The sequence below is a fragment of the Megascapheus bottae genome, chromosome 1 (assembly GCF_031878675.1).
Source record: "Megascapheus bottae isolate mThoBot1 chromosome 1, mThoBot2.hap1, whole genome shotgun sequence".
Classification (NCBI taxonomy): Eukaryota; Metazoa; Chordata; class Mammalia; order Rodentia; family Geomyidae; genus Megascapheus; species Megascapheus bottae.
The window spans coordinates 104,100,369-104,126,981 of record NC_143509.1 but is presented as its reverse complement, the minus strand read 5'-3'; the positions used below and the strand labels follow the sequence as shown (position 1 = coordinate 104,126,981).

General features: G+C 61.5%; 2 protein-coding genes across 2 annotated transcripts; both read left to right on the top strand.

Annotated features, from left to right (window-relative positions):
- Window positions 1–163: 163 nt before the first annotated feature.
- Dnmt3l (DNA methyltransferase 3 like) lies at window positions 164–14,397 on the top strand. Its single transcript, XM_090331499.1, is given in 17 exon segments — window positions 164–297; window positions 782–957; window positions 3,375–3,479; window positions 4,106–4,195; window positions 4,442–4,486; window positions 5,529–5,608; window positions 5,682–5,794; window positions 6,759–6,930; window positions 8,477–8,564; window positions 9,111–9,202; window positions 10,499–10,574; window positions 11,142–11,281; window positions 12,819–12,904; window positions 13,448–13,450; window positions 13,590–13,738; window positions 13,741–13,763; window positions 14,299–14,397. Coding segments are annotated over 17 exon segments (1,671 nt in total).
- Window positions 14,398–21,188: 6,791 nt separating this feature from the next.
- Icoslg (inducible T cell costimulator ligand) lies at window positions 21,189–25,548 on the top strand. The gene is made up of 4 exons (XM_090331490.1): window positions 21,189–21,315; window positions 22,452–22,802; window positions 23,417–23,704; window positions 25,358–25,548. Exons 1-4 carry the CDS (start codon window positions 21,189–21,191, stop codon window positions 25,546–25,548), a joined length of 957 nt encoding a protein of 318 aa, XP_090187616.1.
- Window positions 25,549–26,613: the final 1,065 nt, after the last annotated feature.

The following is a 26,613-nucleotide window of genomic DNA, read 5'->3' as shown; positions in this document are numbered from 1 at the left end:
GCAGAGCTCCGAGGAGCACAGTTGAGGCCAGCCCAGGCAGACAGCCCATGAGACTCATCCCCAGTTATGCACAAAAAAGGGCTCAAGTGCTCAGCAGTAGCCGTAAGCAAACCGCTCAGGACAGCACCGGGCCTGAGCTGAGCCTGAGACAGAGTGCTGAGGGATGTCCAGGTGTCCAGACTACTGTGGACAGTGGCTGTGGAGGGGACAGCAGTGCCGGGTCTGCTTGGCACAGCCGCAGCTGGGGCCACCTGCTACCGTGGTCGGGGAGGCCAGGCTGGACAGGCGACCAGCTGGGTAAAGGGCCTTGCCAAGGGTTCCCATATGGATGGAGCAGGGATGGATGTGCACAGGGCTGCTCCTGACGCAGGTCGGGTCTCCTCTCCTCGGCCCCAGGTTGAGGTCCCCCGAGGGCTCCCTCCAGAGCAGGCGCCAGTGGGGCTCAGGGATGAGAGCCAGAGGTGGTACCACGGTGGCCAGGGCGCTGGTTCCTGAGAAGCCAGGCTGTACTTGAGATGCACGGGCTGGGGTGCTGTGGCCCCAGGCTGTCTGGAGGCCCACGGGGAAGCCTTGACGGTGCAGGATGGCCCTGCCTCGCTAGGAGGTGTGTCCTCTACCCAGCCCTAAGGTGCCACTGCCCAATGGTGTCCAGTCGTCTCGTGTGGGGCTGTGTCTACTGCAGAAACACAAAACGCACTAACGCTACCCAAACCCAGCACCAGACGTGGCTCGGGCAGCTCCTGTGGCTCCAGCTCTCATGGACGTGAGGCCGGGGTCTCAGGACCACCAAGAGCAGTGTGGGTCCCCTGGGCAGCGTGGGAGACTCGCGGTGGTCTCCAGAACTGGCCAGCCAGCTCTCGGGCGTCTCCAGCTCTGGGGCGGTGGGTGGCAGGACCTACTGTAGACTTCTGGACTTTCCGCCGTGGCTGCGGGGGTTTCCGTCCCTGCCGTCAGCAGGTGATCAGCTCGGCTTTCGTGAACCCCTCTCCAGCCTCAGGTGCTGGGAGGCCCTGGGCAGGCCACGGCATCTGTGGGCTTCTGTGTCCACTCCAGAGGGGTGGTCACAGCCCGGGTACCCGCACACCCACCTCTTCTGTCCCACTGAGGGGCAGAGCACGAGGACAATCCTGACCTGGCCCCAGAGGAAAGGGATGGAAACCACCAAACACCCCCCACGCAGCGCGACGCCCGCTCGGCCCGCGTTGGCCCTGCCAAATGTTTTTTATGGTTGGTTTGAAGGAGATGGACAGAGAGGTGGCCATTTCCCAGGTCAGGACGAGTATGCGTTTTCTTGGACCAGGTCCCCGGGTCCCTCACCCTCTCCCAGTTGTTCCCTCCCATCCCAGCCACTTTCCACGCAGTGTCTGCTGATGGCCACAGCAGCTCTGGGCCTCGCCTCACACTCCCAAAGACAGATGCATGGGCAAACAGGACGGAAAGAGGAGAGAACAAAACAGCAAGGAAAGAAAAACCTCTCATTTTCATGTCCTGGGGTTTATTTCAGTGAATGTTTCCTTAGGCCTTGTGCCTTTCTTGTGCGTGAATGCCTAGCGTGCCGTGCAATGTATCAGGTCCTGGATGCCACAATGACACAAAACACCAGCATTGGGCTCCCCGAGCTTGGCTGACCTCACTTGGCCTGGTTTGTTCTAGGTCCCTCTGTTTCCCTGCATGTGACACCATATTGTTTCTAATGGCTGTGTCCAATTCCGTTGTGCGCAGGTTCCACGTATTTGGGTCCACTCATCTACGGTGGGGCATCTGGACTGGTGACCAGGGCAGCAGTGACCATGGATGTGCCGTGTCTTCATGGTGTCTCAGGGTAGATGCCCGGGAGTGGGGTGGCTGGGTACGGCTGGAATTTCTCATAATTTTCATCATGCATATATACCTTTATATCAAACTTAGGAAACAAAAATGTGCATACTATCAAAGTATCAAGGAACTGTACACTAAAGAAAAAAAGAACTCTTCGGGACTCGCGTTTTAAGGGTTTGTTGTTATGGTTTGGCGAGCAGATCTTGCTATGTTGCCCAGTCTGGCCCCGGACGACTGGACCCAGCCATCTCCCCGCCCCGCCTCTGCAAAACTACACTCTGCGCATGCGCCAGAGCCACTTTCCAAAAGTGTTGGAAATATATACTGTGTTCCTGGATTTATCTTCCTCAAACTCGAGTGTGTGTGTGTGTGTGTGTGCACGCACACACGCAGGTCCTGAGGCGTGAGCTCAGGGGCCTGGGTGCTGTCCTGAGTGCTTTTGGTCAAGACTAATGTTCTACCACTCAAACCAGTTTCATTTTCAGCTTTTTGGTGATTAGGTGGAGATTAGTCTCAGACTTTCCACCAGTGACTGGCCTTTATTATTTCTTCTTCTTCTTCCTCTTCCTCTTCCTCTTCTTCTTTTTTTTGGTGGGTCATGGGGCTTGAACATGGCCTGGGCACTGTCCCTGAGCTCTTCAGCTCAAGGCTACCGCCCCACACTTGAGCCAAGCCCCACTTCCCATTTTCTAGAGGTTAATTAGAGGTAAGAGTCTCAGGTCCTTTTGTGGCCGGGCTGGCTTTGAACCTTGATCTTCAGATCTCAGCCTCCTGAGTAGCTGGGATTACAGGCGTGAGCCACTGCACCTGGCTCTCCTCCTCTTTTTATTTTTTAATTTTAATTTGTATGTGTTGATACTTGGGTTTGAACTCAGGGACTCATGCTCTTGCTGGGCTTTTTCAAACCAGGCTAGTTCTCTACCACTTGAACCATGCTTCCACCTCCAGCTTTTTGATGGTCCTGTGGAGCTAAGAGTCTCCGGGGCTTTCCTGCCAGGGCTGGCTTCAAACTGCAATCCTTGGGTCTGGGGTGTGCGCGCCCAGTGTCCACCCAAGAGCCCTCGTGCAGGAGCCCGTAGACCACCCATGGGGACCAGTGTACCCCACACAGGGCCCCGCTCCCACCCTCGACCTTGCCCCAGGGCTCCTGTCCAATCCTTCCCCAGCACCATCCTGCCCCCTTCTCCGTGATATCCTGTGTCCTAGCCCTAAACTGGACCCTGAAAGCCCCCCCGCGCCTCCCGCCTATCCTACCCTGAGAGCCCACTCAGCCTGCCCACTCCACTCCACTCAGCCTGCCCCACTGCCCCCAGGTCCTGGCCCCCACTGCCTGCTGCCATCTCTACCTCCAAACCCCGCCCCCGCCCCACCCTTGACCTGAACCCCTCTCCCACGCACCCCAGGCTCCGCCCCCTAGCTCCCACCTCCACCTCCACTTCCTCCCTGACCCAGCCTCCCTTCCTGCTCCTGCCCTAAGCCCTCCCCCGAGCTCGCCCCTCATCTGGGCTGCCCACCCCCACTCTCTCCCCCACCTGAGCGCCCCGCCCATCCGGCAGGCAGCTGGCCAGCAGCTCCTCAGGCCAGGGCCCTCTCCACCCCTCTGAAGCCCAGCCTGGAGACCCTGGACAGCTCCGGCTCTGACCCCGCGGCGGGCCACTCCGGTAAGCAGTGGCTCCAGGCCTTCCTCCTCCTCCCCCTCCTCCTCCTCTCCTTGTCCCTCTTTCTCCTCCTCTTTTGTTTCTGTTGGTCATGGGACTTGAACTCAGGGCCTGTCCCTGAGCGCCTTTGCTCAAAGCTAGTGCTTTGCCACGTTGAGCCGCAGCTCCACTCCCAGCTTTCTGGTGGTTGATTGGAGATGTGAGCCTCAGACTTTCCTGCCCAGGCTGGCCTTGAACGGGCATCCTCAGAGTCCTTAGTAGCTGTGGTCACAGGTGTGAGCCACCCGTGCCCATCCACCCCTCCCACTCCTCTCTTCCCCCACGTCTTCCCCAGTTCCTGGTGAGGTCAGGCACAGGGCACTGTGGAGGTGAGGACACTGTGGGAGGAGGTGAGGACACTGTGCAGGTGAGGCTGGGTCCCTGCCCAGGTGTAGAGGAAGGCGCAGGCCCCGCCCCCAGCCCATGGTCCCTCAGGAGGACGTGGCCTGCAGCCCCCACCGGGCCTCATGGAGCTTGGCTGGGCTGTTGTGGGTGGGCGGCCCTGGGCAGGCCCCGCCCCCGCCCCCCCCAGCCCCACCTGGAGTCCCTGGTGGCTGACAGCCAGTTGTCTCCTGTCCTGGGGTCCCCAGTCCTGGACCTGGAGGCCGAGGACAGCATGGACGTCACCATGGTGGGATCCACAGAGGCCCTGTGCTCTGTTTCACTCCCACCTGGGAGGGGTGAGTCCTGCGGGCCCTGCCACCTGGGGAGTGGCCATACTGGGCAGGGGTCACGCTGGGCAGGGGTCACGCTGGCAGGGGCCACACTGGGCAGGGGCCATGCTGGGCAGGGGCCACGCTGGGCAGGGGTCACCCTGGCAGGGGCCACACTGGGCAGGGGCCACGCTGGGCAGGGGTCACACTGGCAGGGGCCGGGCCCTCAGGAGATGCCTGTGTGCCATGGCTCCCCCTCGTCTTCCTTTCCAGACCTCATCGCCTACGAAGTCGCCGTGAACCAGCGGAACATAGAAGGTGTGTCCGGCTAACCACACCACATGGTGGGGTGACCTGATGTCCAGGGACGTCCATGGCCATGGGGGATGACCACGGCCTCGGGGACACCCACGGTCACGGGGACGCCCACGGCTTTGGGGACGCCCATGACCACGGGGGATGACCACGGCTTTGGAGATGCCCATGGTCTCGGGGGGGATGACCAGGACCACGGGGATGCCACGACCATGGGGGACAACCACAATCATGGGGACACCCACAGTCATGGGGGATGCCCACGGCCTCCGGGACACCCATGACCACAGGGGATGACCACGGCCTTGGGGATGCCCACAGTCACAGGGGACGCCCACGGTCATGGGCCTGAGGAAGGCTTTGTCTCCTCACATCATCCCCAAAGGTGTCAGTGAAGGTGCTGGAGCCTTGAGCCCCCTGTGCTCCTGTGCCTTTGTTTACAGAGTGCATCGACCTCCCTCCCTTCCCCCCTTCCCTCCCTCTCTCCCTCCCCCTCCCTCTTTGGCACTGCACTAAAGTTTCAAGTCTGGACTTGAGGCTGGCCAGGCAGGCGCTCTACCGCTGGGCCAGGTCTCAGTCCCTCCAGTCCTGGCCGCCCGCCCAGCTGGGATCACAGGTGGCTAAGGAGCTGGCCGCCGTGGGCAGCGATGACGGGCTGGCACAGGACCCTGCACCCCAGATCCAAGCGGCTGGGAAGCGGCTGGGTGCCAGCGGCCCAGGCGTGCACTCTGCACTGGCAGTGGTTTAAACTAGAGGCGCTCAGAAGGGAGCTGGAGTCCACCACTCACCTCCTACCAAACGATCAGAGGCTCCCTCCTCTGCTCCTCCTCTGCTCCCCTCCCTCCTCCTGTCCCCCTCTCCCTCCCTGCACAGTTAGGGGTGATGGACTGTGGGGCTTTGGGTGGGGTGGACTGCAGGCTTTGAAGGTTCCAGCCGGAGGCCGGGCCTCCCCTGCTCTGGGGCCTCTCCAGGCCTGCCAGGTGCGTTCAGTCCCCGGTTTTCTGGTCGGTCAGTAGAGCACCTTGTACTCTGACCTTCTCTCTAGACATCTGTCTCTGCTGTGGAAGTTTCCGGGTACACACGCAGCACCCCCTCTTTGAGGGAGGGATGTGTGCTCCATGCAAGGTAAGCAGCAGGGAAGGGGGGTCCCCCACGCTGGGGAGCCTGGGTGGACTCGTGCCCCTTGCTCCCGACCTAGGACAAGTTCCTGGAGACGCTCTTCCAGTACGACGCTGATGGGTACCAGGGCTTCTGCTCCATCTGCGGCTCCGGGGACATGCTGCTCATCTGCGAGAACCCGGACTGCACGCGGTGAGGCCCCCGCCACCCACGGCCACGAGTCCAGCTCTGCGCCACTCCCCCCGGGGAGCCGGCCGGGCCCCAGGGCTCCCGTTTCCCTCTCAGACCCCTCTTCTGGCGTGGAGGCCTGGTGTGTGGGGAGAGGCTCTCTGAAGACTTCTCAATGCCAGGAGCGGCGGCTCACACTGCAATCCCAGCTACTCAGGAGGCTGAGATCTAAGGATCGTGGTTCAAAGCCAGCCCAGGCCCTAAAGTCCATGAGACTCTTATCTCCCATTTAATGCCAGAAAACCAGAAGTGGGGCTGTGGCTCAAGAAGTAGGGCGGTAGCCTTGAGCGGAAGAGCTCAGGGACAACGACCAGGCCCAGAGTTCAAGTCCCACGACCAACAAAAAAGAAAAAAAAAAAGAGAAGACTTACTTCTGCCATGTTTCTTTCTTTCTTTTTTTGCCAGTCCTGGGCTTGAGCTCAGGGCCTGAGCACTGTCCTTGGACTTTCTCAAGGCTAGAGCTCCACCTCTTGAGCCTCAGCACCACTTCCGGCTTTTTTCTATATGTGATGCTGAGGAATCGAACCCGGGTCTTCCTCATGCAAGGCAAGCACTCTACCACGAGGCCACACTCCCGGCCCTGCCATGTTTCTTTTTAGCATCAGCCAAGACATGGTTCTCCACCCGCCCTCCTGGCCTGGAGCAGTGGACCCTGCAGGACAGCACGGGGTCACCCCTCCCAGGTCCACTGACCCCGTCTGCAGACGTTCTCCCTCTTTCCTGACCGTTTCTTGGGCGTGGGGAGCAAGACTGGCTTCGGGGTTCTGTGAGCCTACGACGGCCCTAACCCACCCCATGGGCTCCTTCCGCTGAGTGCCCAGCCTGCAACCCAACCTGCACCCCGCACCAAGCTCAGTCACTGCACGTGGAGCCAGACTGGATCTCTCCCACGGCCCCACAGCCACCGTGGCTCTCTGCTTGACTCTAGGTGCTACTGTTCCGAGTGTGTGGACGTGCTGGTGTCCCCCGGGACCTCGGAGCGGGTGCAGGCCATGTGCCGCTGGGCGTGCTTCCTGTGCCTGCCCTTCTCCAGCAGCGGCCTGCTGACGCGGAGGAGGAAGTGGAGAGCTCGGCTGAAGGCCTTCCAGGACCGAGAGGCGGTAAGGACCACGGGCCAGGAGCCTGCCCGCCCAGGCCGGGAGCTGGCTGCTGGAGGCCAGGCCTTCTTCACTCCCAGAAGCCAGGGTTTCTGTTTCTTAACAACAGTTGCGAGTTGGGGCTGGGAAGGCGGCGTAGTGGTCGAGAGCTTCCTACCCTGACAAAGCCCTGCATTCCACCCCTCAGCACCACATGAACAGAAAAACCTGGAAGTGGCCCTGTGGCTCAAGCGGTAGTGCTAGACTGGAGTGAAAAGAAGCTTAGGGACAGTACGCAGGCCCTGAGTTCAAGCCCCAGGACACACACACACACACACACGCACGCACACACACACACACACGCGCGCACACACACACACACACACACACACACACACACTTGCCAGGCACTGGTGGCTCCTTCTGTAACTCAGGAGGCAAAGATCTGTGGATCATGGTTGGAAGCCAGTCTAAGTAGCAGAGCCTGTGAGACCCTTACCTACAGCAAGCCACCACAAAGCCAGAAGTAGAGCCGTGGTGGAACACGAGCCTTCAATGAAAAAGCTAAGGGATAGCACCCAGTGCCTGAGTTCATGCTGCAGTACCAGCACGCATAAAATGTTGTAGCATGGGGACCTGGTCCTTAAAGCCAGCTGTCACTGCAGGGAGGGAGGGAGGGAGGGGGGCTGGAGAACCAGCTGTCACTGGAGGGAGGGAGGCTGGGGGCTGGAGAGCCAGCTGTCACTGGAGGGAGGGAAGGAGGGAGGGAGGGAGGGGGACTGGAGAACCAGCTGTCACTGGAGGGAGGGAGGGAAGGAGGGAGGCTGGGGGCTGGAGAATCAGCTGTCACTGGAGGGAGGGAGGGAGGGAGGGAAGGAGGGAGGCTGGGGGCTGGAGAGTCAGCTGTCACTGGCAGGAGGGCGGGGTCTGGGGTAGGCTGGGGACAAGCTTTCCTGCAAGCTCCAGGCACCCTGCCTGCCTGTTCAAGGCCTGCAGTTGAACCCTGACCCTCTACAGGGCCGAGCCCTCGCGGCGGCCGCCCACATCGGCCGGCAGGGGGCAGAGCTGAGCTGTTCACTGCATTTGTCCTCCAGCTCATCCTGACCTCTGGCCTGGCAGGAGGTCAGCATCCAGAAGCAGGAAAGGGGCAGGGGAGAGGGGTCCTTCCGGGATAGGAGCTGTGGGTGGCAGCCTTCCAGGCCCGGGCTATCTGCCCGCCTGCCCCTGGCTGCATCATGCTGGTGGGTCTGGGGAAGCCACAGGCTGGGGAGGGTGGGCACCGCTCTGGATGCCCTCACTGGAGGACTGGGTGGCCTCCCTGGAGCCACACTGGCTGGGCCATGCTGGCCCTGACAGTGATGCCACACAGCAGTGCCCACCTGAGTGAGCGAACAAGTCCCCGGGCACTCTGTGGGGCAGATGTGCTTCCAGCAGGCACGGTGCCAGCAGGACAGGCCAGGGGCTGCACAGGTGCCTCCAGTGTCTTGGCAAGTGTCCGTCCTCCCAGGAGGAGCCAGCGGGGCAGCCCTCCCTCCTCTCTCTCAGCTTTCTTTCCTCTTCTTTCCTTTAGGGGAACTCCCAGGACATCTACAAGACGGTGCCCGTGTGGAAGAGAGAGCCGCTGCGCGTGCTGTCCGTGTTTGGGGACATTCAGAAAGGTGAGTGTGCGATATTCCTGCCTCGGCTTCCTGGCAGGCGTCTCCGTGGTGGAGACCAAAAGGAATCGTCAGGTGCTGGGATTGTGGCCTAGGGGTAGAGTGCCTGTCTAGCGTGTGTGAAGACCTGGGTTCGAGTCCTTGGTACCACATGCATAGAAAAGGCCGGAAGTGGTGCTGAGGCTCAAGTGGTAGAGCTCTAGCCTTGAGAAAGTCCAAGAATGGTGCTCAGGCCCTGAGCTCAAGCCCAGGACTGGCAAAAAAAAAGAAAAGAAAGAATAAGAAAAGGAACAAAAGGAATGATCACTGCTCCCACCTCCTGGGCCTTGGCAGAAATCCAGGCGGAGCCCGGCCCGCAGTGGTGACACTGCTCGATTTCTCCCAGTGGACTGGGCAGGTCCAGCTTCTCGTGACGGGACTGCCTCTACCCTTGGTCACAACAAGACCACGTTCACTCGACTGTGGCAGGAGCTCTCCTGGCTATGGCTGTCCAGATGCCTTGCCAGATCAGAACCACGACCCCCCCCCCCCCGGGTCTGTCCTTTGCAGAGCTCATGAGTCTGGGCTTCTTGGAAGTGGGTTCTGCCTCTGTGGGGGGACTGAAGCATGTGGATGACGTCACAAATATCATGCGGAGAGAGGTGGGTACAATGCGGCAGGGGGCAGGGGCAGGGGGGCAGGGGGCAGGGGGCAGGAGGCGGGGGGACGTGTGGGCCTGATCGGGGGTGAGGGGACAGAGGGGCTGCCTGCGTATACTCCATCGTGGGGGTCCTGGGTCTGGGGAAGTGGGCATCCAGTGTGGCCCAGTGGCCGTGCCACTCCAGGGAGAGGGTGACAGAAGCAGCTGGTCCCCATGCCCCCTCTGCCCCACGTGGGCCTCAGCCAGAGCTGGCACCCTGCACACACCGCCACTCACAAGTGTCAGAGTCCCGTGGCCAGCCCAGGGCATCCTCCAAAATGAAGACGACGCCCCCTGCACGCGTCTCCACAGCAGATGATAGACAGTCACGGGAAGACGCCCCTGCACGCGTCTCCACAGGCAGGTGGTGGGTGCTGGCATCAACCCGCAGGCTCGGGGGTCAGCCTGGCGAGCGGGTTGGGAGGTGAGAGGAGGCCACGGGTCCCCTGTGTGGACCTCTTTTGAGCTTTTGTGTAGAGAACACTTGAGGCTGAAGATGGAGGGCTCCGGTCACCCTGAGCACAGCCTGGGCCCCGTGTCTGCTCAGCCACGGCTGGCTGCCTGCTCGGCCAACGAGTAACCAGTCCAGCTAGGGGATCCAGCCGTCATTTATGGTGGGCAGGCCGTGTCCACCCCTGCCAGCTGCTCCCAGCTGCCTGCGGTTTCCCACAGTCCCTTGGGCAGTGGGGTGCTGTGGTTTCCCACAATCCCTTGGGATTGTGTCACGCAAGAAATGTCGCCAGCTGACAGGCAGCAGTGGTTCACGTCTAGAATCCTAGGTCTTCAGGCGGCTGAGGTCTCAGGAGACTGGTTCAGAGCCAGCTGGGCAGAAAGATCCTTCTTGAGACTCTATCTCCAGTTAATTAGCAAAAGCCAGAAGGGGAGGTGTGGTTCAAGTGCCTCGAGTGAAAAGAGCTAAAGAGAAACATGAGGCCATGAGTTCCAACCCCAGAGCACGCACACACACGCACACACACGCACACACACGCACACACACACACACGCACACACACACACGCACACACACACACGCACACACACACACACACGCACACACACACACACACGCACACACGCACACACACGCACACACACACACACACACGCACACACACACACACGCACACACACACACATACACACACCGGTCCTGGCTGTCCCTCTGGGGCTGGCTGTCTGGCTGGGGCTGGCCACCTCGGCACAGGTCAGGTCAGGGCCTCTGCCAGCGATGACAGGGGTGGCCTGTGCTGGCCCCCAGGTGGAGGAGTGGGGACCCCTGGACCTGGTGTATGGCGCCACGCCACCCCGAGGCTATGACCACAACCGCTCTCCAGGTAAGAGGGCAGCGGCCACCCGCTCAGGGACGCCCCTGCTGTCCTCAAGCCACCCTGCTGTCCTCGTCAGGGACTCCCCCACCCCCACCCCATACCATCCCGCCTTCAGGCAGGGCAGAATCTACCACAGGCCAGTGTCCAGCTGCCACGGCTTGCAGCGGTCGTGCAGGCTCAACACACTTTCAGTGCGTGCGTGTGTGCCAGCGAGGGCGAGGACACGTGTCACCAAAGTCCCTGTACCCCCTGCCCCCTTCCTCCTGTCACCCTACTCCCTTCCCCTTTCCTGCTGTCACCACACCCCCTGCCCCTTCCCCTGGCCTCCCCCTTAGTGCCCCTGGTCCCCGCATTTCCTGCAGGTGTCTGGCCACCTCTGGAACCTTCTCCACAAGGCTCCCCGACCATGGAGCCACACTGCACCTGCACTGGCTCTCCCCTTGTGTCCATTGGCACAGCAAGGTCCCTGCTGAGCACAGGAGGCCAGCTCTGGGCCCTGGTGGGGCAGAGAGATGGCGGCTCCTGGCCCAGTGCCCGCTCCCCAGCTCAGCCCTGACCAGCCCCTCCCCGCAGGCTGGTACCTGTTCCAGTTCCACCGGCTGCTGCAGTATGCCAGGCCTCGGCCGGGCAGCCCCCAGCCCTTCTTCTGGATGTTTGTGGACAACCTGCTCCTGAGCCCGGAAGACCAGGATGCTGCCACCCGCTTCCTGGAGGTGAGTGCAGGGCAGGGGAGGCGGCCTGGGGCTGGCCTTCCAGGGGGACCCCACTGCCACTCTGGCTCTGAGGCGCCCAGATGTGCACAGGGCCCCGAGGGCCACCTGGCTTCAGACTCCCTCCTTCCCGGACAGACTCAGAGCATGGTCAACCTGCTGCGGGGTGGGGGGCTCCCTGTCTCCTCTGCACCCCCCTCTCCTCCTCTCCCCCCCGTCTCCTCCTCTCCCCCTCCCCATCTCCTCTGCACCCCCGTCTCCTCCTCTCCCCCTCCCCATCTCCTCCACACCCCCCTCCCCATCTCCTCCACATCCCCGTTCAGCCTGAATTGCACACACACACAACAGCCAGTGCAGCATGAAGTCACGTACACAGGGGTACATACCCTGTGCTGCTCCACGCTCACAGCACACACAGTGCTGGGGGCTCTGAGTCCCGGCCATTCACTGCTGCATGGGACTTGGTGGCTCATTCCCCCGGGGCTGACTGGACCATGTGGTCCAGGTCGGGTCAGGGTGGAAGGGGCCAAGGGCCGGGAGGGGTGGGGGCACTCGGTTGTGGAGCCGGCCTGCGTGGAAGCAGGAGGGTCAGGCTCAAGTGCCAGCAGGAAAAGGGGCCCGCGCCGGCGTCAGGGTGTCACACAGGAGCTCAGCGAGCTCGGGATGGGTGTGCGCGTGGCTCCCCTCCAGAAATGAGATCCAGAAATGAGTGTAAAGGTGTCCGTGGTTCACCTACTGCCCTGGGGAGGGAGAGGCGTGAGGAGCTTCACGGCCTGCTGGGGCCCTGGGCAGGGAGGCACCGGCAGAGGTGACAGAGGGCATGTGGGGAGGGGGCTCAGGCCACGCTGGGTTGGTCCTTCTGCCCCTCGCCATCGCCCCTCCTCCTTCTGGAGACTTCTCAGAGGAGCTGTGTCCAGCTCTAGATGAGGTTCTGTTCCCCAGCCAAGCTCCCCGCTCTCTGGGACAGACCCGCCCTCCTGGCAGGTGGGGATGTCACTGGGCCAGGGTGGCTCCCCGTCTTGTGACCTGGGGGATAAAGAAATCCACCTAGGGGCCGGGAGTTTGGCCTAGTGGTAGAGTGCTTGCCTAGCATCCACAAAGGCCCGCGTTCGATTCCTCGGTACCACATACATACCAAAAAAAAAGCCGGAGGTGGTACTGAGGCTCAAGTGGTAGAGCTCTAGCCTTGAGAAAGTCCAAGGACAGTGCTCAGGCCCTGAGCTCAAGCCCAGGACTGGCAAAAAAAAAAAAAGAAATCCACCTAGCCGGGCACCCATGGCTCACGCCTGTCATCCTAGCTACTCAGGAGGCTGAGATCTGAGGATCAAGGTTCAAAGCCAGCCTGGGGAACAAAACTCTGATCTCCAATCAAGCACTAGAAACTGGAAGTGGCACTGTGGCTCAAGTGGTAGAGTGCTTGAAGAGCTCAGGGATAGCGGCCAGGTCCAGAGTTCAAGTCCCATGACCCACAGAAAACAAACAAATCCACCTGCCACACAGTTGGACACACGTGTCAGCCGAGCCCTCCCTCTCCCTGCAGACGGAGCCCGTGACCCTGCAGGACATCCACGGCGGAGTTGTCCAGAGTGCCGTGCGTGTATGGAGCAACATCCCAGCTGTGAGGAGGTGCGGCCTGGGCGGGGGGGAGGGGGGGAAGGGGAGGGGGGACAGCTGGGGCCAGAGGGCAAGGAAGCAGGGGAGGGGGGCGGGGAGCAGGGGAGTAGAGGGTCAGGCAATGTGGGGTGAGGGCGTAGGGGGCTGGGGGAGGCACAGGGGGCTTTCTGGAAGAGCCAAGCCTGAGCCACTCTGACTCCACCAGGGGTCACTTAGTCTGATTTCTGGAAAGTTCTCTGACCTCTTCTGGGCCCAGGTGGGGCTCACACACCTCCAAACCAGGGGTTCTGGCACTGCACAGGACAACTGAGTGCCAACAGGCCTTCTCTGCACCAGGACCCCAGGAATGCCTGGGGCCACTCCAAGGACCCCAGGGAACCCTTTGTCCCTGAGCGAGCACAGCTCTGCGTGCCCCGTGGCCGTTCCTTGGACAGCCACTAATGCTCTGGGTCTCTTTGGCACCCAAGGGGACACAGTGGGCTGCACTGAGGTCTGAACCTTGGGGAGCTTGCCCTCTCTGTCACCAGCCCCCCACCTGCTCCTGGCAGGACACAGCAGGTAGGCAGGGACATCCAGCCCCAGCTTCCAGCACTTTCTGAGCAGGTGGCACTCAGGCTGTGCGCTCCCTCCCGTGGCAGCCCCTGGCCCCTCGCCCGTCGGGTGCTGAGCTGACCACAGGTAACTCTCTCCTTGACAGCAAGCACGAGGCCCTGACCCCTGAAGCGGAGCTGGCCTTGCTGACCCGAGCCGGCCCTGCCTGCCCACCGGGGGCAAAGCTCCCCCAGGGTCCCGCCACGCTGGTGAAGAACTGCTTTCTCCCCCTACGAGAGTATTTCAAGTACTTTTCTCAGAACTCACTTCCTCTTTACAAGTGAGTCCCACTGGAGAAGAGGACATTTCCTAGAACACAGAGCCCGACCCTCGGGCGCGCCTGCGCTTTACACCATGGATGGTGGGTGCTCGTGGTTGCTCGCCTGTCTCTGGGTGCCTTGGGGAGCTGCAGGCTCAACTCCTGCTTGACTCCCAGCGGGCAGGCACAGGTCCTGGCTCAGGGAGGGAGGGCTGGGAGGGTGGGGGGGGAGGGCACGGCTGTGGACAAGATCTGGATGTAGTAGCTCGGGCACTGGACTGACGGAGCTCGGCGCTCCTGCTGTGAAGTTGGAAATACACTCGGCAGAGCTGGTTGGTTGTCTTGCTTTGGTGTCTTCAGGGAAGGGGGGTCACTGTCCTTGCACAGGGCACGAGGTGGCGGCCATTGTCCCTTGCGCCATGCTCCCTCACCGTGGCACGTGGAGCCCAAGTCTTCGCCCTGAGGGCTGCGGGGCGACATGCTGCAGACAGCTGCAGAGTGTGGGGCGTCCCACGTGGAGAGCCAGGCACGTCACCTCTGGGTCCCCCTCACACAGACAGACTCCATCACAGAGAGGGGACCTCCACATCCGCGCGAGGCGAACCCCCAGACACCAGACCAGACCGTGTGTCCAGAGCGGCTGGGAGCCGAGTGACGGGCTCAGCCAAGCCTGGGCGCCAGAGCTGCCACACGGCATGGGGGGAGGGGTCAGCCAAGCCTGGGCGCCATAGCTGGGTTTCGGAGCCCTGTGGTCTGTGTAGTGGAGGAGGTGGATTGAAACTGGACCCACGGAATTCTTCAGACAAAAAGTGCTCTGGGGGCCGGGTACAATGGCTTAGGACTGTAATCTCAGCTACTCAGGAGGCTGAGATCTGCGGATCGAGGTTCAAAGCCAGCCCAGTACAAAAGGACCTGAGACTCCAATTAACCTCTAGAAAACAGGAAGTGGGGCTTGGCTCAAGGGTAGGGTGGTAGCCTTGAGCTGAAGAGCTCAAGTTCAGGCCCAATAACTCTACTTCCTCCCCCAACGCCCCCCCCACCACAAGCTGGTGACTTTCACTAGTACTTGTAGCCCTTCAGGAGCTGAGAGCTGAGGACCAAGGTTCAAAGCCAGTCCAGGCACTAAAAGGTTGGTGTTCATGGCCAGGGCGGACTCAGCCAGGTTGCAGGCAGTGGGCTGAGAACCACGGCTTACGGAATGGGAGCAGACCCTGCCAGTGAGGACAAGTGCGGCACCCCACACTGCCGCGAGGCAACAGGAGAATAAGCCAGAGCCTGGGACCACCAGAGCCCGGAACCACCAACAAAATGCAGGACCACGACCAGAACCCAGGACCACCAGAGCCCAGGACAACCAGAGGCCAGGACCACCAGAGCCCAGGAGCACCAGAGCCCAGGACAACCAGAGCCCAGGACCACCAGAGCCCAGGACCACCAGAGCCCAGGACCACCACCAGAGCCCAGGACCACCACCAGAGCCCAGGACCACCAGAGCCCAGGACCACCACCAGAGCCCAGGACCACCACCAGAGCCCAGGACCACCAGAACCCAGGACCACCACCAGAGCCCAGGACCACCAGAGCCCAGGACCACCACCAGAGCCCAGGACCACCAGAGCCCAGGACCACCAGAACCCAGGACCACCAGAGCCCAGGACCACCAGAGCCCAGAACCACCACCAGAGCCCAGGACCACCACCAGAGCCCAGGACCACCAGAGCCCAGGACCACCAGAGTCCAGAACCACCAGAGCCCAGGACCACCAGAGCCTAGGACCACCACCAGAGCCCAGGACCACCACCAGAGCCCAGGACCACCAGAGCCCAGGACCACCAGAACCCCAGGACCACCACCAGAGCCCAGGACCACCAGAGCCCAGGACCACCACCAGAGCCCAGGACCACCAGAGCCCAGGACCACCAGAACCCAGGACCACCACCAGAGCCCAGGACCACCACCAGAGCCCAGGACCACCAGAGCCCAGGACCACCACCAGAGCCCAGGACCACCAGAGCCCAGGACCACCAGAACCCAGGACCACCACCAGAGCCCAGGACCACCAGAGCCCAGGACCACCACCAGAGCCCAGGATGACCAGAGCCCAGGACCACCAGAACCCAGGACCACCAGAGCCCAGGACCACCAGAGCCTAGGACCACCAGAGCCCAGGACCACCAGAGCCCAGGACCACCAGAGCCCAGGACCACCAGAACCCAGGACCACCACCAGAGCCCAGGACCACCAGAGCCCAGGACCACCAGAGCCCAGGACCACCACCAGAGCCCAGGACCACCAGAGCCCAGGACCACCAGAGCCCAGGACCACCACCAGAGCCTGGGACCACCACCAGAGCTCAAGACCACCATCAGAGCCCGGGACCACTGCTGACCAGATGGGTGGTGGGAACACAGGCGGCCTCCAGGCTCTGTCACCCATGCCACCATCCCAGCCAGGAGTTCCTGGGTATTTCCCATCTATATCAGCTTCAAAACTGACAGGGCCCAGAGCTGTGCTTTCAAACATAGAATGGTCCACGCCTCCAGACTCTTCCGTGTGTGTGTTTGTGTGTGTGTGTGTGTCTATCTGCGTGCACGTGTGTGCCCATGTGTGTACCTGCACACTCGCACACACACATAGCTGCATACAGTAGGGCTTGAATTTAGTCTGAGTAGGGTCTCTGAATTTGTTTGCTCAAGGCTAACACTACCACTTGAGCCACAGCTTCACTTCTGGCTTTTTGGTGGTTACTTGGGGGGATAAGAGTCTCTTGGACTTTCCTGCCCTCGCTAGCTTTGAACTATAATCCTCAGATCACCACTTCCTGAGTAGCTAGGATTCAGGCATGAGCCACTGTCACCCTGGAAATGCTATTTAATCTTATCCAATTTACAATCCTCGTTTCTGATCAACTGAAAGATGCCACCTCCCTGCAAGGAAAAAGCAAAAAAAAACCCAGACATCCCTGGCTGTATGCCTGGAGCCTCAAATATCACCTTGCTGGCAGAAAGAACTTTGTGAATGTGTTTAATTAAGATGTGGAAGCACCCTGGAACATCTAGGGGATCCCCAAACACAACCACAAACGTCTACAAAGGGCCACATACAGAGGGTATGGCTAGAACCACAGGCAGAGCTGGGACAGACTGTGGCTGAGCCCCCAGGGGGCCGGAACCACAGGCAGAGCCGAGTCCCAGGGGGCCGAACCACAGGCAGAGCCGAGTCCCAGGGGGCCGGGACCACAGGCAGAGCCGAGGCCCCGGGGGCCGGGCCGGGCCCAGGTAGAGCCCCAGGAATTGGCAGCACTGCGGTCTTCTCCCCTGTAGATTTCCAGCTTGCAGGACGGTGAGGGAAACAAAGGTTTGTTTTCATAAGGCATCAAGTACGCAGTGGTTAGCTACCGTAACCCCAGGAAGGACTGGACCCCAGGAGACAGGATGGGCTTGCTCCAACCAGGAATGGCTCCAAGCATGGAGGCATGCCTGCCACCCCTGACCAAGAATCCTCCGCTATCCAGTCGGCGCATGCAGGACCCAGGACCGCGTTCCCTCTCTACACAAAGCTGAACAGCCCCTGCACGGAGGAGGGCTAAGCGTCCCCTCAGCTGCCTCCTAAGGACCCTTCTACTCATTTGTCCTAGACCCATGGGGTCTTGGGTGGGCCTGGTGGCTCCCGCCTGGAATCTCAGCATGTGGGGGGGAGGCTGAGGCAGGCGGTTCCAGGTCTGTCTGGGTAAGAGGAGGTGTCTCCCTCAGGGGTAGAGCCGTCACACAGTCCTCAGAGTGAAATGCCTAAATTTCGGGGTCCCCAAAGACCATCAAGGAGCCGAATCCGATGTAAGCACATGAGAGGTTTTTATTGCAAGCTCGAGCCTGGACTCACAACCATCGCCGATGCAGCAGGTCAGAGTTGAGAGCACCCAGGGTTTTTATGACGCGTTGACCATATGGCACTGTTGACCACATACAGGGGCCAGCGGGATTGTAACATTCATGCAGGTCTGCACAGTCTTGTTAGGTCACCGTGAGTGACCACTCAAATCTTAACCTGTTTCTGGGGTTACCTGACTTTGGCGTGCAGTCTTGGTGGGCAAGAGGAGGGGTCGGTAACTGTGGCAGGAGGAGGGGGAGCTGCCCGTGTGCCTCTTCCTGATCGGGCTCGCCCACCTAGTTTGTTCCTTGCCTTTGTTCCCTGAGTTCTGTTATTAGGAGTTTGCAGTTCCCGGCTTGTTTGGGAGGTTCCTGAGTTCATGGAGTGTCTGTGGGGTCTGGGTTAGTTTTAGGTAACATAAGGTTAATGTTTCACGAGTCACATACTCACTTGTCTTCATCGTGGGACGCAAGATGTCTACAGAGGACGGGAGAGGGGTCTCGCCGGAGGTTTTGGGGGAAGGGCTCGTCGACACCTTTCCAGTCATTGTGTCTCAGCAGGATGAAGTCTAAGCCTGCAGTGTCTGTTTTGTTCGGGCTTCTCAAGAGCAGAGCTAGGGTCTGTGCAGTCCCTCACTCCACTGGGTTGAAAGCCCCTTGCACTCAGCCTTGCACCTCAGTTGAGCCTTAGCTCCACTTCTGGATTTTTGCTGGCTGATTGGAGACAAGAGCCTCACAGACTTCTGTCTGGGCTGGCTTTGAACCAGTATCCTCAGGTCTTAGCCTCCTGAGCAGTGAGGACTAAAGGTATGAGCCACCAGTGCCTGGATTTGCCTTTCTTTCTTTTTTTTTTTTCTGCTAGTCATGGGACATGAACTCAGGGCATAAGCCCCATCCCTATGCTTTTTTTTTTTCTTTTTCTTTTTCTTTTGCTCAACGCTAGCACTCTACTACTTGACCCACAGCTCCTCTGGCTTTTTGATGGTTAATTGGAGATAATCTTGCAACTGTTCCTGCCCAAACTGGCTTCAACAGGGATCCTCAGATCTCAGCTTCCTGGGTAGCGAGGGTGACAGGCGCAAGCCACCAGACCCGGTTCCTTCCTCTCGAGCTGTGGTCCTTAGCTCTGGTCAGGAGGATGACGCCCTGACGTGAGACCCCTGCTGGCTGAGCAACACCCTACCAGGACCCTGGGGTCAGGGGGTCCCCCTGTCCCTCAGGGCTTGGTACTGGCTCCCAGCCTCTGCCTTCAGGAAGGAAGGCGGTGTCTGCCAGGTTGGGAGAGGCCACACCCCTCCTGCCCGACTCTGGGGAAGGGGAGGGCCGCTTTGCTCTCCCCACCAGCTTTACTCATCAGGGAGGCCCTCTGCCTCCTGCCACCCCTCCTCCTCACCCCACCTGTACCCACCCACGGATGGCCTAACTGGCAGGGTGGCGTAGGGAAAGAGTCTGGCAAGCAGCCTTGTGCCCACAGGCCTTGACATGAAGCTCTGGTTCCTTAGCGCCGCTGCTGCGCAGGCCTGGGGCCTGAGCTGGGGCCCGGCCACTCTCCCTCCACTTTTCGCTCAAGGCTGGCATTCTACGACCCAAACCACGCCTCCAGGTCCTGCGTGCGGGCGGCTAACGGGGGATAAGGGTCTCAAGAACCGTGCTGGGACCTCGGCCTGCGGAGTGGCTGGGCTTACACACTTGGTTCTGAGGCCCCAGACCCTGGGCAGCGCTAGGCTGAGGGCGGGAGGGAAGGGCGGGCCTGGGACGGGGCGTGGGGTGCAGCCCGCCTGCCCTCTCCCGGCCGGGCTGGCCTGCCGTCCCGCGCGGGACCTGAGGGCGCTGGACGCGGCCTCGGCCCTGGGGAGGGCAGCGCCCCGCACGGGCTCGGGACGCGGGGAGCGTCCGCCCGCCCGGAGCGGCAGGCAGCGCCTCCGCCCGGCTTCCGCGCCCTCCGCGCCCCGCCTCCGCGTGGGGGCGGTCACGGGGGCCGGGCGAGGGCGGGGCGGCCGCCCAGCCGGCGGGGCTGGCGCGCTCAGAGCCGGGGCGCAGTCGAGCCGGCCTGGTTCAGCGCGCTGAGCCCGGAGCCCACGGAGCCGGCCGGGCTTCGCGCCCGGGTCCCCACGGCCCCAGGTGCCCTGCGCCTCCATCGCGGCGGCCGCGGGCCTCGGCGCCCACCATGCTGCTAAGGTGAGGCCCGCGCACCCGCCGGCGGCCGGGAAAACGGCGCGGTCGCCTGGACGTGCGGGCGGGGAGAGCCGGGGACCCGGCCAAGCCGCCCGGGCTGAGCGGCAGAGGGCGGCCAGAGGCGGAACCGGCCTCGAGCTGGGAACAGAAACCTGCCCGGGAGGGGGCGCGCTCGGGGGGGGGCGCGCGTGGAGGGGGGCGCGCTTGGGGGGGCGCGCGTGGAGGGGGCGCGCTCAGCGGGGGGGCGCGCTCGGGGGGGGCGCGCGTGGAGGGGGGCGGTCGGGGGCGCCCAGTGGGGGCGCGCTCAGCGGGGGGGCGTGCCCGAGGTCCCCGGTCGGGGGCGCGCGTGGAGGGGGGGCGGTCGGGGGCGCGCGTGGAGGGGGGCGCGCTCAGCGGGGGGCGTGCCCTAGGCCCCCGGTCGGGGGCGCGCGTGGAGGGGGGGCGGTCGGGGGCGCCCATTGGGGGGCGCGCTCAGCGGGGGGCGTGCCCGGTCGGGGGCGCGCGTGGAGCTGGGGGCGGGGGCGTGTGGCGGGGGCGGAGGAGGGCAGGGAACCCCATCCACGGCGCGGCTCCAGGCCCGGTGACTTCCCAGAAGGAAGGAGGTGGCTCTCGTGCCTCGCGAGCCCGCTGGTGCCCACTGCTTGGTGAGCCGGCTTCCCTCGCCCTCCCCGTTTGGCGGGGGACGACAGCTTTGCGCCCTGGCCAGGCTCTTAGACAGGGGCAGCCTGGGTCCCGCCTCGGCTAGCTCCTCCATCTCCGGGTGCCCTGCCACAGCCCCCAGGAAGGGGCCGGGATCTGTGGGGCCTGGGGCCGCAGGGCGTCTGTGACTGGGCCTGGACGCTGTGCGCTGCACAGGGCAGGGTCTGGGCTCCAGGGCCGCCCGGGCCTCAGGTCTCCCAGGTAGCGCCCCGGGGGAGGAAGCGCACGGAAGAGGCCCTCGGGCCCTGTTCTGGAGGCTTCCCCCTGTCTGGGAGTCCAGACACAGAGGGGTTTGGGGGTCCAGGGCAAGTCCTGTGATGTGAGGGCCGGCCCGGACCCCTCTTCTACAGGAAGACACCTGGGGTGGCCGAGAAGGGGAGGGGCTGCGCTGGGGCACGCTCAGCAGAAGCGGCCAGAAACCCTGGGAGCCCGAGAGCACCCAGTTGTGGGGATCCCAGGACTTCCAGAGGCCCTGTTCCCCACCCTCGCCTGACCTCCCTGCTTCCAGGTGCAGCTGTGATGTGGAGCCCTAACCACGTCTTCCAGGAAGGCTCTAGTCAGAGCCTGGGTCCCTTTCTCACCTCTCCCTCCTCATGGTTTCCCTTGGGCTCTGGGGACTTGCTGTGGGGGGCAGGAAGGGATGGCTCCAGTTCACGCGCCCCAGGTTCTCTGTGAAGAAGGGGACAGCCAGGATCGTCCACCCACCATGACGGTGGCGGCCCCCGCCCTGGGGAGCACCTGTGCCTCTCACTTGCTGCTCCATGTTTTGGTTTTTGTTTGTTTTGTTTTTTCTAGGCTTAATCTGTTCTTGCTGCTCAGTGGCCTGCAAGCTGGTGAGTTTGGGGTGACTGCACAGGGGAGGGGGAGTATGAGCTCTGCGCTGCGCTTCTTGACCTCTTCATGGCCGCTATGGATGCAGGCTGGGGAGGTGGGGGGAGCAAGCCAGACCAGATCTTTGTGCTTTCCCAGGGCCCCTTTAGAGAAAGCCAGAGTCCTCTCCTGGGCCAGTGTGCAGGGTTGGCGAAGTCTATGCCTGGGGTGGCGAAGTCTATGTCCTGGGAGCTGGGGAATCCTGGTCCCAGCCAGTCTCATTGAGCTCTGAAAAACACTAGTGTTGGGAGGACCAAGACAGCCTCATAGCAGAGACAGAGGCCTGGCCAGGCCTCCCAGCCCAGAGGGTGGGGGCCCTAAGTGGCTATACAAATGTTAGGATCAGTCAGATGCCGGCCCTCCACCTTCATGTAAGCATCTGCACGCGTCAGGAAGGCTTCAAAAGCAAGTGCTGCCTGCACCAGCGGCTCATGCCTGCCACCTTAATTGCTGGGGAGGCTGAGATCTGAGGATTGTGGTTCAAAGCCAGCCTAGGCACAGAAGTTTCTGTGAGACTTTTTATCTCCAGTTGACCACCAGAAAACCAGAAGTAGAGCTGTGGTTCAAAGTGGTAGTTTTGAGCAAAAGAGCTCAGGGACAGCACCTGGACCCTGAGTTCAAGCTCAAGGTCTAAAAAAAAAGGATATAGTCAAACAACAACAACGAAAACCCACCCAAACAGCGCTGGAGACGTGCCTAGTGGTAAAGTGCTTGCCTGGCATGCATGAAGCCCGGGGTTCAATTGTGTGGTACCACATACACAGAAAAAGCCAGAAGTGGTGCTGTGACTCAAGTGGTAGAGCTCTAGCCTTGAGAAAGCCCAAGGACAGTGCTCAGGCCCTGAGCTCAAGTCCCAGTTTGAGACCAGCAAAACAAAAACCCACCCAAACAAAAATATAACGTCTTGTGCCCGGTGCCTCCGTGTCCTCCCGGCAGTCTCCTGTGTTTCTGCTTTAACCCAGGAGGGTGAGGCCTGGGTCACTGGGTCCCTGTGGCTTGCCATTGGTGCATCTTAGTGTCTCGGATGGCTTCTCCTTTTCTGTCTTGAGGGGTCAGGACAGGTGCTTGAGTCCTGTACCTGGTCTCCTTCCCACTGCAGGAGCTGTGGAGAGAGAGGCCAGAGCGCTGGTGGGGAGCGACGTGAAACTCGGCTGCGTGTACCCGGGGGAAAGCAGCTTCAGCTTGACGGACTTGTACGTCTACTGGCAAGTCAGCGGCTCGGACACAGTGGTGGCGTACTACCTCCCCGGGAACAGCTCCACGGACTACGTGGACCACCGCTACAAGAGCCGGACCCGCCTCTCTCTGGACAGCATGAAGCAGGGTGACTTCTCTCTGCTGCTGCAGGGCGTCACTCCCCAGGACGCCCAGAAGTTCAGGTGTCTGGTGTTCAGGGAATCCTTGAAGTTGGGGAGGATTTTGGAAATGGAAGTCCGGCTGCATGTGGCAGGTAAGGCCCGCGGAAGGGAGAGCCCCGCACTGGCCTGGCTGCCTCTTCTCCCCAGCTCTTCCCTGTGAAGCTGAGGTGGAGAAAGTTCATTTATCTTGTGGAAATGTTCCGTAACCTGAGACCACCTGTATCACAGGCCCATCTCGCTCTCCGTGCCTTGATCTCTCCAGTCCACGAGGATTTTAAAGAGCGAATGTTAAAAGCCAGCGACACTTGTGACCCCAGCTACTCAGGAGACTGAGATCTGAGGATAGAAGCTGGAGGCCAGCCTGGGCAGAAAAGCCCATGACACTTATTTCCACTTCACTGCCCAAAAGCCAGAAACAGAAATGTGGTTCAAGTGGTAGAGTGCCAGCCTTGAGAAAAAAAGCTGAAGGATCCAGCCCCCAAGCCCAGAGGTCGAGCTCTAGAACCTGCGTGCTGGCAAGTGCCAGGGGAGACCAGGGCTCAGAGCAAAGCTCCAGTGCCAGCTGTCTGCCCCTGAGCAGGACCGGGTGCAGGCTGGGGATTCCGAAGCCGCCAGGCGCAGCCGCTGTCCCAGGGATGGCAGCTCCCTGCTAGGCGGCAGAGACCTGCCCTGGCCTCTCTGATGCCTCCCCTTCTCTCCCCTGCAGCAAACTACAGCGTGCCAGTGGTGAGCAGACCCCCGCACCCCACTCAGAGGCTCGTCTTCACATGCCTGTCCACCAATGGCTACCCAAGGCCCAAAGTGTACTGGATCAACAAGACAGACAACAGCCTGCTGGCCCAGGACCTGCAGAACCACACCGTCTCTCTGAACACGCAGGGCCTGTACGATGTGTGGAGCGTCCTGACCCTCCCGCCCACCTCCAGCGTGGACGTGGGCTGCTGCATTGAGAATGAGCTGCTGAGCCAGAATCTCACCAGCAGTAGCTCAGCGGGTGAGTCCAGGGCTGGGGAGAGAGGCCAGGGGCTGAGGGAAGTCCAGCTCAGGTCCTGAAGGCAGCTAGGAGAGAGAGGTGGCCGGTGCAGGCCCCGCAGCAGTGTCCGCGTGGGTCACTGCCGGTCTGTGTTGCTGAGCCCATTCATACCTGGGGCCGTGGAAGTGACGTGGCCGGTCAGCGCTGAGCCTCCCTGCGTAGCCCCAAGCTCTGCCAAGACCAGAGCCACAGAAGCCAGCTGGCTTTCCTCTCGTGGTGGGGTGCAGGCCTGCCTGCCTGGAGGCCACGGGTCTTTTCTTGTCTGTCTTCATCAGCAGCATAGGATGGGGGCCACAGGTCGTGGCAGCAGACCCCCCATGAAGGGCTGTGGAGAGGCTGTCACGGGGGACACTGCAGGACCTGCACAGTCTGTGTGGAACAGAAACACAGGCATCTTGTTCAGAAAGCGCTGAGAATCTGGCACCATGGGTAGTGGCAGCAGGTCACATAGGGCAGGTCTGGTAGGTCCCCAGAGCCTTTGGTAGCTCCCCCACGGGTGCCTCAGAGGCCGGACACCCCCACCCTGAACCTCCATGCAGCCCAGGGTACCAGAGCCCACAGCCTCCCAGCCTTGCATGTGAGGGGCACTGTGCCGGGGGCGGGGGGGCGGGCTGCCTCCCCACAGGAGCCCCTCGGAGGGGGAAGGAGCCCAGTAGGGCTCAAGTGTTGCTTAGGGGAGGCAGAAGGATGCAGTGCCGTCCAGGGCGGCTTCTACAGGAGGAAAGCCAGGCGCGGGTGGCTCCGCCTGTAATCCTGGCTACTCGGGAGATGAGGCTGAAGGCCAAAGAGCACAAAAGCCAGCCTGGGTATTTCTATGAGACGCCTACCTCCATAACCACCAGAAAGCCAGAGGGGAGCCAGCGAGAAGGTGTTAACCTGGAGCACGAAATCTCAGGGACAATGTCTGTTTCAAGCCCCAGGACTGGCATACGCATGTGTGTACACACACACACACACACACACACAGTATGGCCCAGCGATTCTTCTCTGCAGATGTCCCCAAACCAGGCACTCGGGGGGATTCCTGAGTGTCCACGCTGGGTGATTATCAGCATCCCGAGAGCAAGACCTCCCGGTGCCGCCCCTGGCAGGAGGACAAACACCATCAGGTCCATCCAGGGTCACGGTGGCATTGGTGGCACCTGATGACATCGTGCTGAGGACATCACGCTGAGTGGCCAAAGCCAGTCAGCAAAGGCCTGTAGGCAGTCCACAGGGGGAGAGCCCAGGTGAGCGGAGGCCAGAAGCTGGACGTGGCTGGGGACGCCATGGAGGCTGGGGGCTGAAGCAGTTGCATGTGCTGCAGATTTCACCTCACTTGAAACCCCCAGGGCGGACCTGTCTCCCCGCACGCCCTGGTCACAGCCCTCTGACTCAGGATTACGTGGATTGCATGTCACACGGGTTGGGCTGCAGGAGCCTCAGCTGTAAGGAATCCCTTCACAGCAGTCTGGGGTTTAAATGACAGAGTAACCCGAGGGCAGTTCTTTAGGACCAGGCCTCCTGTAAAACAAGGACAGAGGAAGCCTCGCCCCAGACGTCGGGCCCAGGCCCCTCCCTTCCCCCCCCCCCCCACATCAGCCTCCTCTCTTACTTCTTCCCCCTCTCCTACAGCAGCTTCCAGTGGACCAGCGGAGAGGCTCCCCGAGAGCCCGGCCAGCCGCCGCCGCAGGGAGGTGGCGGTGGCGGTTTTTGTTCTGCTGCTGGTCCCGGCAGTGGTGGCCGTGGTCGTGGTCCTCAAATGCACAGGCAGGTGCACGTGGCCCCGCAGAAGCTACGCAGGTGTGCACATGACGCAGGTGTAAACGCCGGCTGTTTGTGGTGTGGGTGTGAGCACTTTATTTTTTGTCCGTTTGGGGGCATGAACTCAGGGCTTGGGCACTGTTGCTGTGTCCCTTTGTCCTCACGGCGACCGCCCTAGCCCTGGAGCCACAGCACCACTTCCAGTTTTTGAGTGGTAACTTGAAGATTCCCACAGGGACTTTTCTGCCTTGGTGGCTTCCAAGTCTCAGCTTTCTGAGTAGTTAGGGTGCAGGTGTGAGCCGCCTGTCCCGGCAGCACGCCCCTCTTTAAGACCTTCCTAACTCTTGCAGATGTTTATTTCAAGTTCAGTCTTCAAAGCTGGAGCTCAGTGGCAAAGCGCTTGCCTCGCAAATGCAATGTCCTGAGTTCGGTGCCCAGTACCCAAATTTTCAAGACAAAAATTAAAAAAGAAATCCTTGAGTACCATGAGCCCCCATCCTCCTGGAGCCCCTCCTGGCCGCTGGGCTCCCATGCGTGGACGATTCCAGGCAGCCCAGAAAGGCTTCCCACGGCTCTGGCCGGCCTCCCCCCAGCAGGCCTCCCATGCAGACCGCCCTCTCAGAGCAGGGAAAGTGGGGAGTCCATGTGGGGCGGGGTCTCACTGTCTGGAGGGGGTGACTGAGGGGTACACCTCTTTGAGCTCCTGCCCCCACCATGTCACCCCACCACTCTGGTTTGTCCACAGGTGACTGGGCTGTGACCCTGGAACAAGAGCTCACAGGTGAGTGCATCTCATGGGGAGGTGGCTGTGGATGTGGGCCCAGGCCTGCCTGCGCCCTTCCACCACCTGAAGTTTCCGGCTGGTGACTGGCCGCGCCCTGGCATTCCCGCTGGCTCCACAGGTGGAGAGAGGTCCTGTCCTGTGCCCGCTCACTGTGCTGGAAGGTTCCAGGTGTCCTAGGCGTGTGCCCCCACCCTGTGCTGGAAGGTTCTAGGTGTCCTGTGCCCCCTCACTGTGCTGGAAGGCTCTAGGTGTCCTGTGCCTGTGCCCCCTTGCTGTGCTGGAAGGTTCTAGGTGTCCTGTGCCCCCTCGCTGTGCTGGAAGGTTCTAGGTGTCCTGTGCCTGT